The sequence below is a fragment of the Rhyacophila brunnea genome, unplaced genomic scaffold (assembly GCF_057557595.1).
Source record: "Rhyacophila brunnea isolate RB1 unplaced genomic scaffold, BYU_Rbru_1.0 scaffold_2, whole genome shotgun sequence".
Taxonomy (NCBI): Eukaryota; Metazoa; Arthropoda; class Insecta; order Trichoptera; family Rhyacophilidae; genus Rhyacophila; species Rhyacophila brunnea.
Window position 1 is genome coordinate 34,117,696 of NW_028232859.1, and position 17,283 is coordinate 34,134,978.

Genomic DNA, 17,283 nt, shown 5'->3' on the forward strand with positions numbered 1-17,283 from the left:
CGATTAAACCATTATCGACTCGTAAAATTTTATTAGTTGGTAATTAATACTTTATTAAAGTTTCATACTTACATATACGCGCCAATATCAAACCAATACACCCTGCGAAGTAAGATACTCGGCTAGTAATTTTGTAGTGATCAGTAAAGAAAGGTACTGACAGTCGAGCAATTGTATCTAATGCTGCCAACATTGACATGCACATAGCAGTTTCTGGACGCGTAAGAAGTATTTCTTGCTATAAATGCACAAAAAATATATAGATAGTATAAACCATAATTAATTTACCAAAAATTATTATCAAGTAATATTATATAGGTAATTTTAAGAAAAAAGATATATGTATATTCATTTTTGGAAATAATCCTCTCGGGTAAAATTTAAGAAAATTTTTTACTCATATTATTTCGAGTTATTGATAATCAATAAAAATGTACATAATATATAGGTATGATATTATAATATAAATTCTTTCATTACTTGTAATATATTTTTTTACCTGCAGAAAGAATGGAAATAGCATGTTGAAACTCTGATTAGATGTAAATCCAAGAGCACAAGCAAAGATAATACTAATAAATTTAAAATCTAAAAGTATGTCTAAGTCCAAAAGATCTTTTATTGTGCTCCAAATGCCTTTGGAACTCTTTACTTCTACAGGATCTTCATCTTTATATACATCTGTAAAACAACAAAAATATAATAACTGGATCTAGATATTTTTAAAAAAGTACCTATATTACAAAATATTTATGGTAGGTACTTTAAATTAACACTAGAAGAAAATCGCATAAAAATTCTTTCATTATTACAATAAGCATTACCATTAATTTTGAATGGAGCAATGCAAACAGATTGAGTTCTTCTTTTTTCTATTTTCTTGTTTTCCATGTACGGTAAAGATCTTGATAAAACTCCACAAGATATACTGGTCTCCTTTTTAAATGATATCCATTTATTGACAGGTTGTGTTACTACTTCACTAGATTCTTTTTCATTCGATTTTTGATCTGTCAATAGAGGCATATCGACGTCATTTTCTGGAACTAAATGCCACTTTACCGGTTGAAATAGAACAGACCCAACCACCTGAAATATTTTTTTTTATAATATTTTTATATTAAACGAATACATATATTTGAATATTACATATAATATTATGTTAAGTATATAAAATTAGTAAAATACTTTTCATACATAGGATAATATTCTGTATTATAAATTTATAGATTGTATAAAAATTATGTAACATTACTTCATATTATTACAAATAGAATATGGAAACCCCTGTCAGCACGAAGTAACTCCTACGCGTACTCAGAATAACCATAAATCCAACTCTCATTTTATGCTTAATGTATTAGTATGCTTACTTTGTCATTTAGATACATACTATATTTGCTTACAGTTGAGTTTTTTTATTTGATATCAAATTTTTATAAAAATAAACTTTCATAATATCGTAGTCAAAAGTCAGTATATCACAGAACGTTTCTTCACTAATTTATCAAAAGTACTGTTCGCGTCATTACTACGACTAGAATTTTTACGCCTTTAACCATTTTATTTCATCTTATAAGTATGGAGTTCAAATAAAATTCTTACAAACAGTGCTATTAGATTTCATTCATAATCCCTTACTAACTGATTATGATTCCAATCTGACTGCCAGGTTTAGTGAGGGTACGCGATGGTCGCCACTGTTTCTGCTAGTCTTATTTAATATGTAATGATCGTCGATTTTTTTTTGTAAATAAATAGGTTCCAATTAAATAATGGTTAATAAACTTATTAGTGCGGAGGTAAAATAAGTTATGTTTTTTTTTCATTAATGATAAACTCACAATAATTCTTGGAGAAAAGACGGAATTTTTTAAATTAAAATTAAACCGAATGTGCAGTACTTATTCTATATAATTATTTTGTAACCTGAAAATTAATTGACAATGTCAAATACAACAAGAAAAATCGTCACTAATGATTATTAAATTATGTGGAATAATAAAATCTGAATGAAATTAATTGTAACATTACATTTTTTTAAAACTTATGATTATTAATAATTCCTCGTCTTAAAATATTAATAATATAACCGCGATTTCTTCTTTATTCGTTCGACCATGTCCGATCTTAATAGGATATATAGGCTTCGACAGAGTGGACATTTCTATTAACAAATTTTTGTTTTTTACGAGAAATGAATGTTAACCATTTGCTCAACCTATTAAATCCATACTCTGACTTCAACACACAAATTGAAAAACAACACGTCTATTTTCCAGACCTGAGACCCACGACAATATAAGTCTATGCGTAAGCCGCTCGGCCATCGAAACCGCAATGTAGTCATAATAAATAAATTGTTAGTAATAATATGTCTTATCACACCACGTATAAATATTATCAGTATATTGTAGACATGTAAATAAAAATGATTTCAATTATTACTGAAACTCATATTTGATAAGAAGACACGTGATTGTATTAAAAGCATGTTTTCAATTGTTATTTTTGATAATCATTGATCAGCCAATAAGCCGATTGATTTAATTTTATTACTGAGTAATAATGACCCCGTTCTAAAATTTTATCTTTTATCATTATTTTAAATCAAAACAAAACATGAATATTCAATAGATATTTTAAATGACTATAATTAATTATTTTGGTAGCCGTATTTAATTTTAAATGAAAAATAATGTACCTGTTATTCTTAAAAAAACTTTGTAACTGTACAATATGGTAGTAGTTTCTGATTATATTTTTGTGACATATTATTAAAGATAGTCAAACTGAACGTTATATTTAAAAAATATATATAAATGAAACGTGAGTTATTAAATACAATTTTATAGGCTATTTTAATTTCCGGTTAAGTTAGTTAAATAAAAATTACGCAATTATTGCAAGGAAGTTAAGCAGTAGCGATTCTCCGGAAACGATTATGCGATGCAGCTCCGTGCACTTGTTTGAAACTGAATATTTAAGCGTTAAAACAGATTCAGGATTAATGAGTAGATGCAACTGAGGAAACTTCTCTTTTGGAACGCTCCCGAGAGAATTACAAAAACAAATTCTACTTTAATCCTCCTATTACTTTCAAATCCAAGCTCATTTTATTCAAATATGCTTGAAAATATTAAGTGAACTTACGGAATAACAAAAAATATTTAAATTATTGTAATAAAATTATTTTTGATACCCTATTTTTTGAGTTAATTTTTTTCCTGATGCATCAATAATAATTAATCGCTACCATTGAACATTTTAATAAAAAATACAAATTTAATAATATTTTTTGTAGAATGATGTCATTCGTTGAAACAACTTTAAAATTAATAGAAAATAGAGACATTTTATTTGAGCACTCTGTTTTTTATACATGGATTTCACGTATAGTTGTAATAATAATATATAGAAAAAAGCCAAAAACTATTTATACAATAATATTATAATATGAAACGTGTTATCTTTGTGTTTCAATACTTTTTTATAATAATAATGGTAATATAATAATATGTTTGACACAATTCACTAAGTAAGAAACTAAATATTGTTAAATTATGAAAATTGTTATTAATGAATTGAATTTTTTAGTCTTTTTTGATTTGATATTAATTATAAAATCTGATTGTAAGCCAATCAATCTGTAATTTCATTTTTAGTAAGACAATACAATAAATTACATGTCATGAAACTCAAGGTGTAAAGCAAAATGATATAGTTTTTCAATAATACTCATTATAAATGTATCTTACGGAATTATTTTAAGTACCTATGGTTACTTTCTTGAACTGAAATTATAATAAAGTATATTTTGATATTATCTCCTATATATTATTATCCTAAGAGATTTTGGAAAATACGTCAACTTTTTTATTTAAATACCACTTTGTTGATTATTAAAGGAATTCACTTCAATTTTTGGAGTCCCGAATCTACTTCCATTTGAATCGGGCACAATCTGATAAAACTCGACACAATCACAGATACTATCGTTTTTAAATCGCGTTTTACATCCGTCACCATACATTTTCGCATCTTGCCTTTCGTCTACCGCAAATCGATTATAATGTCGCTTAATTCTTTCTATATAATCAATATTGCAAAATATCTAAATTAATATTCCACAAAATTATTCAAATCTGTAAGTAGCACATTGGCGTACGAACAAGAAATAAATACATTCCTATACATTCCTCACTAATTACTACGAAAATATAATTTAAAACCACGTCACTGCTATTTATCTGTCAAACTGAAATAATAGATGATTGATTTTCAATTGTTTTCTTTTGTGATATAAACAAGTTCATTTGACGTGTCAAAATTCAAATTTAGAATTTGCAGAAATAATCGAAAAATGTGACATTTCTATTAGCATATTAAATAATCAATTTCAATCAAGACATTTATTGTTAATGTTTACGTTAATTGCATAATAAATATAATATTTTAATGTCTCTATAAACGAGCATAAAAAAACAATAGTCAATCACTTTCAGAAATACGTTTCCTATAGATATATTTTTGCCCATATTTAATCCGAAAATTCCTGGCTGTCACAAATCACACAACAATGTATTAATAGGTACGTCATTGCCTTGCCTCTTCACAATATTCGATGAGTTTATTTAAATTTAATAATAAGGCCACATTTCAACGATTATCATCATGATCAAAGATTAAAACTACATATAAAACTACGTTGATTAATCAAATTATCCTAAAAAAATATTGACGGAGCATCATTTACGCATGCATTTTTATTTATTTTGAACCATAGACAAAGTACTTTTATTTAAGCTGTCATATTCATAGACAACGTAGGTAGGTAAATTAAAAATGACGTTTACTATACGTAATAAATACACAAGGTTTTTACATTTTTATTAATAGATAGTATTTATATAATGTTGAATTAAACGTTTTATTACACAATATAAGAAAAATTCATGCTTTATAGACAACTAAAAAAGTCAATTATGATCATTTCATCCCATAATCGCACTATGAAGTACCTACGTCATATTATTATCCACTATTTGCATCCATGTGGTTACTATATAGAAGAATCAATGTGTGTCACTATGCTTATTAGGATTCCATGCTGGGTGAAGGTTATTCCAATAATCCTCTTGGTCATATGAATTGCTATATCTATCAAAATTGATGTACCTACCCATTTATATCCTCATTATCACCATGAACCAGGATCAATCCACTACTCGATATAGCCGTCTCAGAACTAATTCCATTCCTCTTATATACATTGCTGCATTTATCAAACATTTTTAAATAATAATAATATATTCATTTCGTCGTTATCATAATTACACCGGATCAATACACTGCTCGATGAAGACCTCTCTAAGCTGAGTCCACTATTTTTTGTTCTATGAATTGAACTGAACCGAATTTGTGAAATTGCGTATTACATGAAATCGGCAAAATTTTGTCAAATTCATGAAAAATGCAAGCCCGTTGCCTTATTCATTAGTAAGTAAGTACGTGAATTCGGCAGGGTATAGAATTCTTAAACTGTCAACATGACAGTAGAAAAAGTAAATTTAATACGGATGGTTTTATTAGTTATAATTGGACATAATATTATAATATTATTATTAGGTTCGGTTAGGTTTTGTAATTCTGAATTCAACTGAATATCCATTTTAAGGTTACCTAACACCTGTCAACAAACTATCAAATTTAATCATACTATCACAAACAAACAATCGACTATTGCCTGATACCAAAGCTCAAATCAAATCGCGAAAATACCTTTTAATAAAATTCTCCCGTTATCATATTATAGTTCTAGATTTTTTTGGGCATAGTAATTGGAAATGAACGTCATTGTAGTTATTAATAGGCATATTTTTATATAATCAATAACATTTGACATCTGGTTAGTTTGATTATTTGCAAAAAACTTCACCGGAGCGCCACTATCTATATTGACCAATGCATGAGCATTTGACAAATTTGATTTACTTGGAAAAAACACCACCGGAGCGGAGCGCCAATATCTAATTTGCTCTATGCATGAACTAGGCAGAAAAAATACTGCCAAATTCACGCACTCGACAGATGTTTTGCCTATTTCATGAATAAGGCAATGGGTTTGCATTTTTATGAAATAGGCAAAATTTAGCCGATTTCATGTAGGTAATACGCAATTTCACACGTAGGCGTAACATATACATACATATATCTACCTAAATATTTATAATGCCATTATCATAATCAGTTTGGATCAATACATATATAGACGAAGTCCTTTCTAACCCAATTACTTCCTCTCAGATCTACGAGTTCCTTCTTTTATCAACATTTGTTTCGATATGAACGTCCCGCACCGGGAAACATTATATAAAATGTTAATTCAAAATTTGTTTTTTTAAATATTATTCTATAGCTGCAAGCATTTTTTTAGACAATTAAACAAAATAATTTAATAGTTATATGGCTAATCTTCATCTATTACCTCAAGGGGATACGCGTGAGATTAATATAAACGTTATATTATTGAATCGCAATCAAATTACCTGCTATTCTGCTAGGTCTAGCAGCCTGGGATGGTGAATCCAGAATAGACTCTGCATATGACGCCAAATTTATATCGAAAGTAACGACTTGCAAATTGTAAAAGTGAAAAATCAGCGAAATGTCAAACGGCGCCGTCTCTGCATACCTCACAATTTTATTAAAATTCAATACCATACATTAGGACGCTAAGCTGTCTGCAAGACCTAGCGAGACAGACTGGCGAGAGCCAGCTGGCTCAGCTAGTAATATTTAATATCAAATTACATTTATTACATTCGTTTTTTGAAATATCGTGATGGCTTATTTGTAAGATTTTTGTTTAATTGACACATTTTCTTAGAACAAAGTTTTTACTGAAATCTGTATAAATAAAAAATTGTATTTGTAATATTATAAATAAATCTGAGTGCCGCAAAAAGGCAATAATTATCCTTTCTGATAAAAAAAAGTTGAAATTATTTATAAATCTGAACCATATTATAACCACCCTTCGGCTCTTTCGTTAATTAAACCGTCTGCTCTCCGAAAGAGCGGGATGGGATAATTTAAATGGTAATGTATTAGAGCGAGACCGGTATATTGAAATCGTTGAGGGTGGGGGCCTAAGGGTAGGGGGCAATTTTACAGATTCAATTTCACCAAGTGGCTGTTGCATATTTTTGCGTAAATTAACGCCGCTTGTTACCAATGGCGGTTCGTGCCGACACTATGACGGATTTATTTTTCACCTATTTTTACCTTTTATGTTTTTTTTTTAACTGCTTAACAGCCGGTGCTACTTTATAAAAAAGTAGATAGTTATGCAAACAATATCTTTTAAAAAAATATTATGTTTATCTAAAGCTATATAAATTTCTAGTTAATCACATTTATATTGAATAGTGTGTTCATCTCACGCGCATTTGTAAATTTGTATTGAACTTTCTATTACCATTTTTATATTAGGCAGAGCTAATTTTTATATGTGAGAGAATACATTAGTCAAAAAATTAAAGCTCTAAATAATCCAAAATATCTTCAATAACAAGGAAAAGTTTTTTTAATACGGCAATAAAATTCACATAGATCAAAAGTAAAGTACAGCAAGTCCATTGTACAATTATTATTAGGTATTTAATTTAAAGTATGTTCTCACAATATTTAGTTTATCTATGATCTTATCCGCCGTGAGTTTTTTGTATATACCTGTCAATATTGTCTTTATAAGTTTTTCAATTGCTTTTTGGTATTTATTGTTCATTTTTTTTATAATTACCCAACATGAAAGATGGTAAAATATAATTATTATTTTTTTAATATTTGTTATGTTTTGAAGCAAGTATAAGTAATCACAGAAGTATAATATAGACATGTGAACTAGCTCTTTATAATGTACATTTATAGCTGAGAATACACAGCAGCACAAAGATGGTAGATATTTAATAATACTGACGCCATTCAAATAACAGAAAAAAACTTCAGTCATGTCGTATTCTCAGGTAAGAAACACCGCATTTAAATTATTATGTTTACAAATATTCAGACAAACAATGAATAGTGCTTATTCATATAAAATTTCAAGTGATTAAAATGATTTTTTAACATGAGAATATATTAAATGGTTAATAAATACTCGTTAGCACTTGACTACACTTTTTTGTGGTCGAAAAAATCTTAATTATTTTTTTAATAGTAAAATAATTACATTTATGTATACTGTTATCAATTTATTATTAAATTTTAGGACATTAAATTGAATATTATTTAAAAAAAAATACTATAAATAATAAAAATTCATAAATGTACATATTATTTTAGTATTGTATTAATTTTTTTGGATGTAAATAAAGGTACGTAAGTCACGTTTGAGCATTAACATTTTTAAAAAAAGTAGAAATAATGCAAAATAAAAAAAATATATGAAAACAAAACGTTCTTTAAGTTTTCTTACTAAAACATACCAGATATTTTGAAAAATCGCTAATTTTCTTAGCTCGCTATCCTGTTAAGTCGATATTTTAGACTTATGGCAGTTTACCTCTTGCATACAGCTATAATTTATAAGTGGAGTACCTTTATTAGTTATAACAAGTTGTATTTGATGTAGATTTGTAACTTGGATCATTATCCTTACGATAAAAAAATCGATTTTAATATTGAGCATGAGAAAACATTTATAATATTATCCATGAAAAAATAATTTGGTCATTGCGATTTCTTATAATATTATTTTAATTGAGAATGCATGTGGAAAATTTATTTTCGATTAAAATTGACTAGAACACTATATGAAGTGTGAATTAATAATTAGCTTAGTTTTTGCATACATAATAATATCATGTCCGTATACTATTTAGGTATACTACGTGCTTATACGCATAAAATTTTGTAAAGTTGATACGTCAATTGATATAATTTTTGTAGTGTTTATTATATTAATTCAGAAATAATTTTGTTATATCACAAAAATATATATTTTTATCCTAAACATGTTATTAATGAAACCTTTTATTATGTCAGCTGGTATTAAGACTGTACCGTAAATACATATGTTCATCATTGTTGATTACTATTAATTCGATATCAATTGTATGAAAATCATGTATAATTAATTGTGTATTTTTCCAATTTTCACGAACCGCTTTTTACAATAATACAAAGCTCAACATTAAATTTGCATAAGTTGTAATATCCTTACCCACTTGAAAAGTTTCACGATCTACAAAATTGTGGATATCTCTTACACTTAAGAATGACATGCGTGCCATATGTTCTGGTTTTAATGTATTCTAAACAATTCAACTCGACAAATCTAAATACTATCAATTCGCAATAATAAATACACGTTTTATTGTTCACACTGAGTTGGTATATAATATTTATATTACCTACGTTTTTATGAATCATAAATTTTAAAAAAGTAATATTGGTAAAAAGGTTATGTTTTATTAAGAAAGCGAATAGTTACATTGATTATTAAATACACATAAAAATAAGTAAATGAAAAAGTATTTTAAATAGTGATGTTTTATATTTTACGTTTTATACTTGATCAAAATTTTAATAATCATATTATATTTTTAGTGACATGCATTATTATATGATTATTTTCGTAGTAAAATTTAAAGAGTTTTTATATATTTTATTACCCAAACGTACCGATATTAATTATAAATTTTAAAAAATCAAAGTATAGTTCTAAATGGTTCATTTATTATAATAAGTTATACATTATTCATAATATATTTATAGCTTGGCAGTATTAATATATAAAATAGCTATACAAATCAATTGACTTATTCAAAATAAGTTAACCTCCAATAAAGCAACATAATTTCATATTGTAGTAGTTCATTAAATGTCTTGAAGTAGGTATTAAATAAACGTTTTTCTATGTGTTAACACGGTATTACGTTAGCGGAAATTCGATCTGGAATTTATCGGAACAGCAAAGTTTAACGCGAAAGATCAAACGATACTGAAAAACTTTTTAAGGTTTTGGGCGTTAAATCTGAACAAACTTTACTTCCGAAACTTGCAACTGTTTTATCAAGATATCAATAATTGCGTTAAGTTTAACACGTGAACCTTATAATAAAACTTTATATTGAGTAATAGTATGGCACTTGATTACGGGCACAAAAGAGTATGTATATCAGGTAGAAATAAATGATCAGATCGTGATAGATAATTATTTTAAACAATTTATGATTATCATCATTTTTTTATAGACGTGAACGATTTAAATTTCATTACACGATTCTAATCTTATATTAACTTTATCATAAGTAGTGCAATATCGACATCAGACAAATTCTTCTACAATTACTAGAAGTATATCTATGTATATTGTTATTTTTCTACGATAAAAGTATATAGATTTTAATAGGTAGATAGTTTTTATTTGTATAAAATTTTTACATGAATGATTTTTTTATTGTTTTACCTATCGAAAAAAAATGAATAACAAAGTTTTTAAATCATGATTTTTCCATGATTACGCCATGATTGTTAAGACGGTACATCAGTGAAACGACAAATAATTTTCAACTACCTATAGGTGCGACGAAATTTTGGATTCGCTGGCAATCGGAGAGCGAACGTTGAGCTGTGAACACGTCAATTTGTTTCGTGATGGCGACGGGGGTATTAATTCTTAAATCGTGTAAAGATGACTAAATACGTTATCTATTTACTTTAAGAAGAAAACATGACAATGAATATATTATTATTGTTACTAATAGAACAATAAACAGAACATTGCATGGACGCATGTTGGATTTATATGACAAATTATATTTCGTTCGGCATGTGTCATTTGCACAATCCGCGCATCGCCTAGCCACGATCTTTTTAGACCATGCCTCAACTGAGGTATAGCCTTAATACTGAATTTAAAAATGTTTTTCATTAAATATCTTCAGATTATAAATATTTTTTTAATTATAACTGATGGTCATTATTTATATAATGCCAGTATTATATTATAATTAATAACCACGAATTTCGGCGCTTATGAAAAGTTTTACAATGTAATTTTGTTAAGCCATTTACTATATAAATATAATAACGTCTTACCCCGTTTAATGCCAATGCCCCCATTATGAAGGTAGCTCCTTGGAATCCATATTGGTCAAGCAAGTATCGAACCAAGTGGGGCATAAGCATTTGACCAACACCTGTTCCAGCCATTGAGATTCCTATTGCTCTGCCACGTTTGGATTTAAAATAGGAATTTACAGCAATAAAAGTTGCCGGTTGAATTAATCCAATCCCAAAACCTATATAAATTGTTATTTACATATTACTAGTATTATCATATTAATTGATGACCATTTGAAAAACATATTTCAAATTAAAGATTCTTAATAATAAAAACAATCATAACTCAAAATCAGATAATTTGAAGATAAATAATTAAGAATGCTAATATTTCCGGAAATACAATAATGACATTATTAAATAAGATATAGTTAAATTATTTATTGATAAAAATAAAATATAATTAACCCAACCTAGTTAACATTACGTAATAATAATCTGGACTGAGTTTAGTTGTTTAGAATCTAGATAGTTATTGTTTAGAGCTTTTTATATAATTAATGTGTTTTTAAAATTGTATTAAAACGCGTCTACTATAAATATTTTTGCCCAAAAATAACTAAAACAAACAATTCGAAAACACAAAAATAAAATATTTAATATATTACATGTTTATACAGTTATTATAAATAAACTGTTGACATGAAATAAACGTATTGATAAAATATGTAAAACACCAGGTAGATAATAATTCATATTTTTGTCTAGAATTGAATTTTAATATATTCCGTTTTTTACCAATATTTTAAGTAGGTACCAAATCAAGGTTAGTGTCAATGAACAGATAACATATTAATATTTTATTTTATTCATAAAAAAATCTTTGTGTGGGATACCTCAAGATATCAATTAATAACACTACAGTAGAAATTATTTATTTCTAATTTTATTTTATTAAAAAACTTGAAACTATTATTTCTCATTAAATACATTTTGTTTATTGGAATAATTGTATTAAAATAATGAACATATTTCTAGATGGCTGCCAGTTGTTACTATAGTGATGTAGCAAATTGATTAAAGATTCGATAAAAGATATCAATTATTTTAATTAGACATGCAATTATATTTTTCTCAGATAACATATTACCTACAGAAACTCTTTTATTAATAATATCATAGCTGCTCGTAATATATATATATATATATATAACAAATCTATGCATAGTCTAACGTTTAAAATAATATTATATGTCAAAAATGTATTTTTTCAGGAGATAAAAGCAAAGATGGCATGTTTTATAATTTATAATAGGTAGTAACTGTTATTGGATGATTTTATATAATTATTAGTTTTTTTCTGATTGTAATATGTTTTCAAAACCACGATAGATATAATATTATACTAGTAAGTATCAATTAAGTAGTTAATAATAATATGATATACCTGTAAACAAACTATATGTAACAATCAAATGCCACACTTCAGTTGAGAACGATGCCAGAATCATTCCAAAGGCAGCGAACATACTTCCAGCTATAGATACTTTCCGAGCAGAGAAATTTTTTAACGCTGGCCCAACAAAGAAGCCAGAAAAACTTGTGACCAGCAACATTATATTGGCGACGAGAGCTGTGCCAAACGTACCCTGGGATATCTCATTTAACTTGTCTCCGAATAAAAGTCCAAATACCGAGAGCAGTGATTGGTTAAAAGTCTGAAAATAGTAAAATACAATACATAACCTACAAGATAGAAATATAAAATAATATTTAATTTTCATATTAAACATAAAAACATAACTTTTACAGCACTTAAAATTTTGTACGTATTTATTGAGATCCTAGCCTTTATTTGACATAATCCTAATTTACTAGACAAAATTAAGTGTTTTTTGCATGTAAATAGGTTTTAATACATTTAAATAATATTGTAAAGGTATATAAAATGAATGGTGAGTATTTAACGTAAATTTAATTGATAAAATAGTTGTGTTACTCTATTAATGCTTTACGTATAAATCCATATTATATATTATCTACAGACAAATAATAGATTATATTATTATATATATACTGCCCTTTCAAGAAAGAAGGCAGTAAGTAACTGACTTTCACACACTTTCGAGATAAAGGACATACATAATGTGTTTTTTTTTTCAAATTTTAGTAGGTACTGTGGATTAATAAAAAACGGTGATATGTTAAAATACAAACAAAGTAATAATAAACAAACAGTAACTGCAATAAATAAGTGCAATGACTGCCTTTTTGCTAAGAAATGTGTATCATTTCAGCAGATGTCCATTTTTTTACTAAGGATTTTAACGGTATTTTAGTTATAATACTGATTTTAAAGTGAACAGAATATATAGCTTTCAAAATTACAGATGGCAATTATTAACTTAACCTAATTTCACAAATTTACTAATTTTTAATTTAGTTACTGCTTTCTTCCTTGGAAGGGCAGTATATTGAACTAACACGTTAGATGATCATAAAAATAATATTTAGCATAATATGTAATGAAAATTTCCAGGCGTTGGAAAACCTCATATTTTGTAAAAAAAAAATCAACATTAAGTAATGATGAACTTCCTATTAATAAGATATTTGCTATGTTATTATTAATAACTAGCGGTGTATGATGAGAATATACGAAAGTAACTATGATATTCACGAAAACAACCAATATTGACATTCTTTATAAGTGGGTATACGGAAATTGTACCTATTTATAACTCAAAAACATACAGAATTTTACATTATACTATTATATAAATAATAATACAATTATAATATAAAATACGAGGAATTTAAGATACGAAAAGGTGAACTGCGCTCGCAAAAATCAATATTCGTAGTAGACAAAGCTCATCAACTACAATTTTAATTTATTAAATATCCATAAGTGTATATACATATTTTAAGACACTATTTTATATTATAACTATGCTGGTTAAAAATCTGTTTATTTTACTATTGGTTAATTTTAACAATTTTAAAATATAGTATTTTTTAACACCAATTGAAAGTTCTAATCGACACCGGCATAAACGCAGTATCAAAATAATAATATAGTAAAAATTATTGCTGTTTATTTCTTAATAATAAAAAAATACATTAACTCTAATCCAATCAGTTGACTAACATTTGTAAGGGCACATCCAAAAACAACCATCCACCCCCACCCACCATCTGGGGGCACTAATTTTCGTCTTTTAGGTGGAACCATATTTGTTTAGTAGGTTAAAGATATAATTAAAATTATTTTTTTGGAAACTTAAATTTATATCTTAACTATTTTACTACCACAAACTATATTATTATATATTATTATTTCAATATTAATCACAGATATTTTTTAATATTTATATTATTTTATAAAAAAAATATTAAAATATTTAAGTTATGTTATTTGCAAAATTTTGCCTAGACTCTAGATATACGTAAACACTTTTATTATTTAGCATCTTATAACTTTAAACGAATTTTATTAATTTTGATAATTTCTTCATGCGTTTGTTCACCACAACGTTTACACAATTTGTGATATCACTATGTTTATTTCATCATTAAGTATTAGTAATAAAAGATAACGGTTATATGAAGAGATAATTTCATTATCACTAGCCTATAACTTTTGAAACACAGTGGAATATCAAATAAATAAACTCTGACGATAATCAGTAGTGGTTTCCCGCATGTCACTAGGCTAGTATAGTTTTAAATTATCGATATTTTATATCAAATAGATATTAAATTGCGTATATATTTTTTTGCATGTGTCTTTTGTGACATACTTATCAATGATTTGTAGTTATAATAATAAATTGAATAATACGTCAAGAAAAATATTAATAACATCTATTACTGCACAATACTGCAGAACATGTGCATTTAAACTGTGCATATAAAATATATAACTGTGCTCACTGAACGGATAACAATCATAAATAGCCTTGAATTTATAAGACTTACGTTTTTGCTAAGAAAAATACTATTATATTGAAAGATTCATAAACATACTTTGAGATAGCCATGAACATATATTTTTTTAAATATTGCTGTTAAAATAATATTGAAAATATATTTGTATTCCAAAATTGCGTGAAGACTTCAAGTGTTGTATAAATTTTAAGGTCGAAAATAAAAAAATCGTTATATCATCGAAAACTTAGTCTGAATTTATACTTTATTGAAAATTTAAAATTTTAGAATTATCGTAAAAATCATTGTTACGTTATCATAATATTAATTGTAAAATTAATAATGAATTCATAATTTGTATGATAAAACGCTTTTCAAATTATTATTGGACAAAAAATTGCATATGATATTTACATTCAGTTTGATTATAATAATTATAAAGTAATATATCGTCTATTCAATTATAAACTATCATAAACGCCAATTTTTCAAAATACGTTTTTTTTACATTAATCGATTCTCTATGAACAATTATTTTCATGCCACTTCTTAAGTATCCTAAGTGAGATTATTTGCCAATGTATTGAATATTTCGTAAATTTGAAATTGGTAAAAATTCCCCAAAGTTTATTGTAATTTTAAACACAAAAAATGATTTTTTAATATTTCGATATTACAGAACTATATCGAATTAAGTATAGGTTCATAATTTATAAATTTTGCTTTCCTGCACATTTTATGATTTGGAGTTTAGGATAGTTTAGAATTGAATAGACGATATTATATTTGGTAAACTTTGAATTGGAATTTTTAATACGATGTTGTATTTTGGATTAGGATCTGTAATTGCCACAATTTAAACCTAAAATATCATAAAATACGTATATTGAGTACTTATATGGCAAATAGGTATATAACCTAAAAAATTCCATCAAAAATTATAATGGAAAGTTTTATATAATATGTTATACTACGAGTACCTTTATAATATTATTCGATTAAAAATGTATAATGTGTGTATTGATTAAATTAAAAATTATATAATCATGGATGTCATTGTTCAGTCTGAGTTCTCAAATACACGCAAAAATCTCAATTTCGACCGTTATGCAATACGTATTCGTAACAAAATACATACTTATAATTAATGTATATGATATTGTTAAGAAAGACCATATTTACAAATTTGAATACGGTTTGATACCCATAAAAGGATGATAACTTTAAATAATTTGATGCCAAGTCAAATCACACAGTAAACAATGTTTAAAGTTTCAAAATAACAAATTTAAAAATGTAAATATATTTAATAAATAATTTATTCAAGAAATATCGCTTTAACAATTAATAGATAGCGACTGAGTCCGATTGGTCGATCATAATGTATTTTTTCCGGATTTTTCGGGATTTTCTTCGACAAATTTATCAATATGCCGCTATTAGTAACGATCTCTATATTAATTGACTATTTTGTGTGTATTGTGTCTTGTAAAAAAAACAAAATACGAAAATTATTATGCGAATCGACGGCCGCGCGGCTTAAGCGTCGGTCTATACTCTATAGCGTCGTGGGTCGCAAGTTCAAATCCTGGGTCTAGCAAGTACACATATTGTTTTTCAATTTGTGTATGAGTCAGAGGATGGACCTGATAGGTCGAGCAAGTGGCTGATATCCATTTCTCGTAAAAACAAAATCTGTTAACACTTAAAATAGTCTGATAGATAAACATAATAAAAGAGATGTCACTATGCCAGCGCCAATTTCCGCGTATTATTTGCTATCAATATATTATACTCTAAAGTATATTATAACTATAAATTATGTTATAACAACACATTGATAACAGTCTGGGTGTATGTTGTTATCAATTTTAGTTGTTATAATTGTTTACCTCCGTCTAATTGTCAATCAATGCCACTGATATATATGCTAAATGTCTACTCCGCAATTCAGTATAAGATAGTCATCAATAATTCCAAATAAGCAGTTTTTTTATTCTGCCTTCTTTATCAATTAACAGTCGTCCATATCATCATATTAATAACATTCTTCTTTTTTTCTTGGCCCTACAACTCTATTTGGATCGTGACCCTCAGCATCCGACTCTATCCAAGTATGTTGCTAACGTAATACATAATTATACATTCAATTCGACACTATTCCTCTATCCTATACGATGCAGGGCTTTGGTGACCTCCCAGCTTTTTTAATATCAGTTTATTTGTCATACCTACCACCTACATCTACACCCTATATAAGTAAATGGCCTATCGAACTAAGGT

The 17,283-nt window shown here is 26.8% G+C and overlaps 1 protein-coding gene across 1 annotated transcript; it reads right to left on the minus strand.

Moving 5' to 3' along the window:
- Positions 1–476: 476 nt before the first annotated feature.
- LOC147072224 (monocarboxylate transporter 4-like) lies at positions 477–14,305 on the minus strand. Its single transcript, XM_085946715.1, has 5 exons — positions 14,222–14,305; positions 12,518–12,788; positions 11,107–11,309; positions 930–1,089; positions 477–499 (listed from the first exon to the last, which is right to left on the minus strand). The coding sequence occupies exons 1-5, from the start codon at positions 14,303–14,305 to the stop codon at positions 477–479; spliced, it is 741 nt and encodes a 246-aa protein (XP_085802841.1).
- Between the last annotated feature and the right edge of the window lie 2,978 nt (positions 14,306–17,283).

What these genes read in the sequence shown, in the direction of transcription:
- LOC147072224 (XM_085946715.1), bottom strand. Translation starts at nt 14,305, where the DNA reads ATGGTTCCACCTAAAAGACGAAAATTAGTGCCCCCAGATGGTGGGTGG. An exon ending in TACATATAGTTTGTTTACAG is followed by an intron (nt 11,310 to 12,517) that starts GTATATCATATT and finishes CAATTTATATAG; the next exon opens with GTTTTGGGATTGGATTAATT. An exon ending in GGGCATTGGCATTAAACGGG is followed by an intron (nt 1,090 to 11,106) that starts GTAAGACGTTAT and finishes AAAATATTTCAG; the next exon opens with GTGGTTGGGTCTGTTCTATT.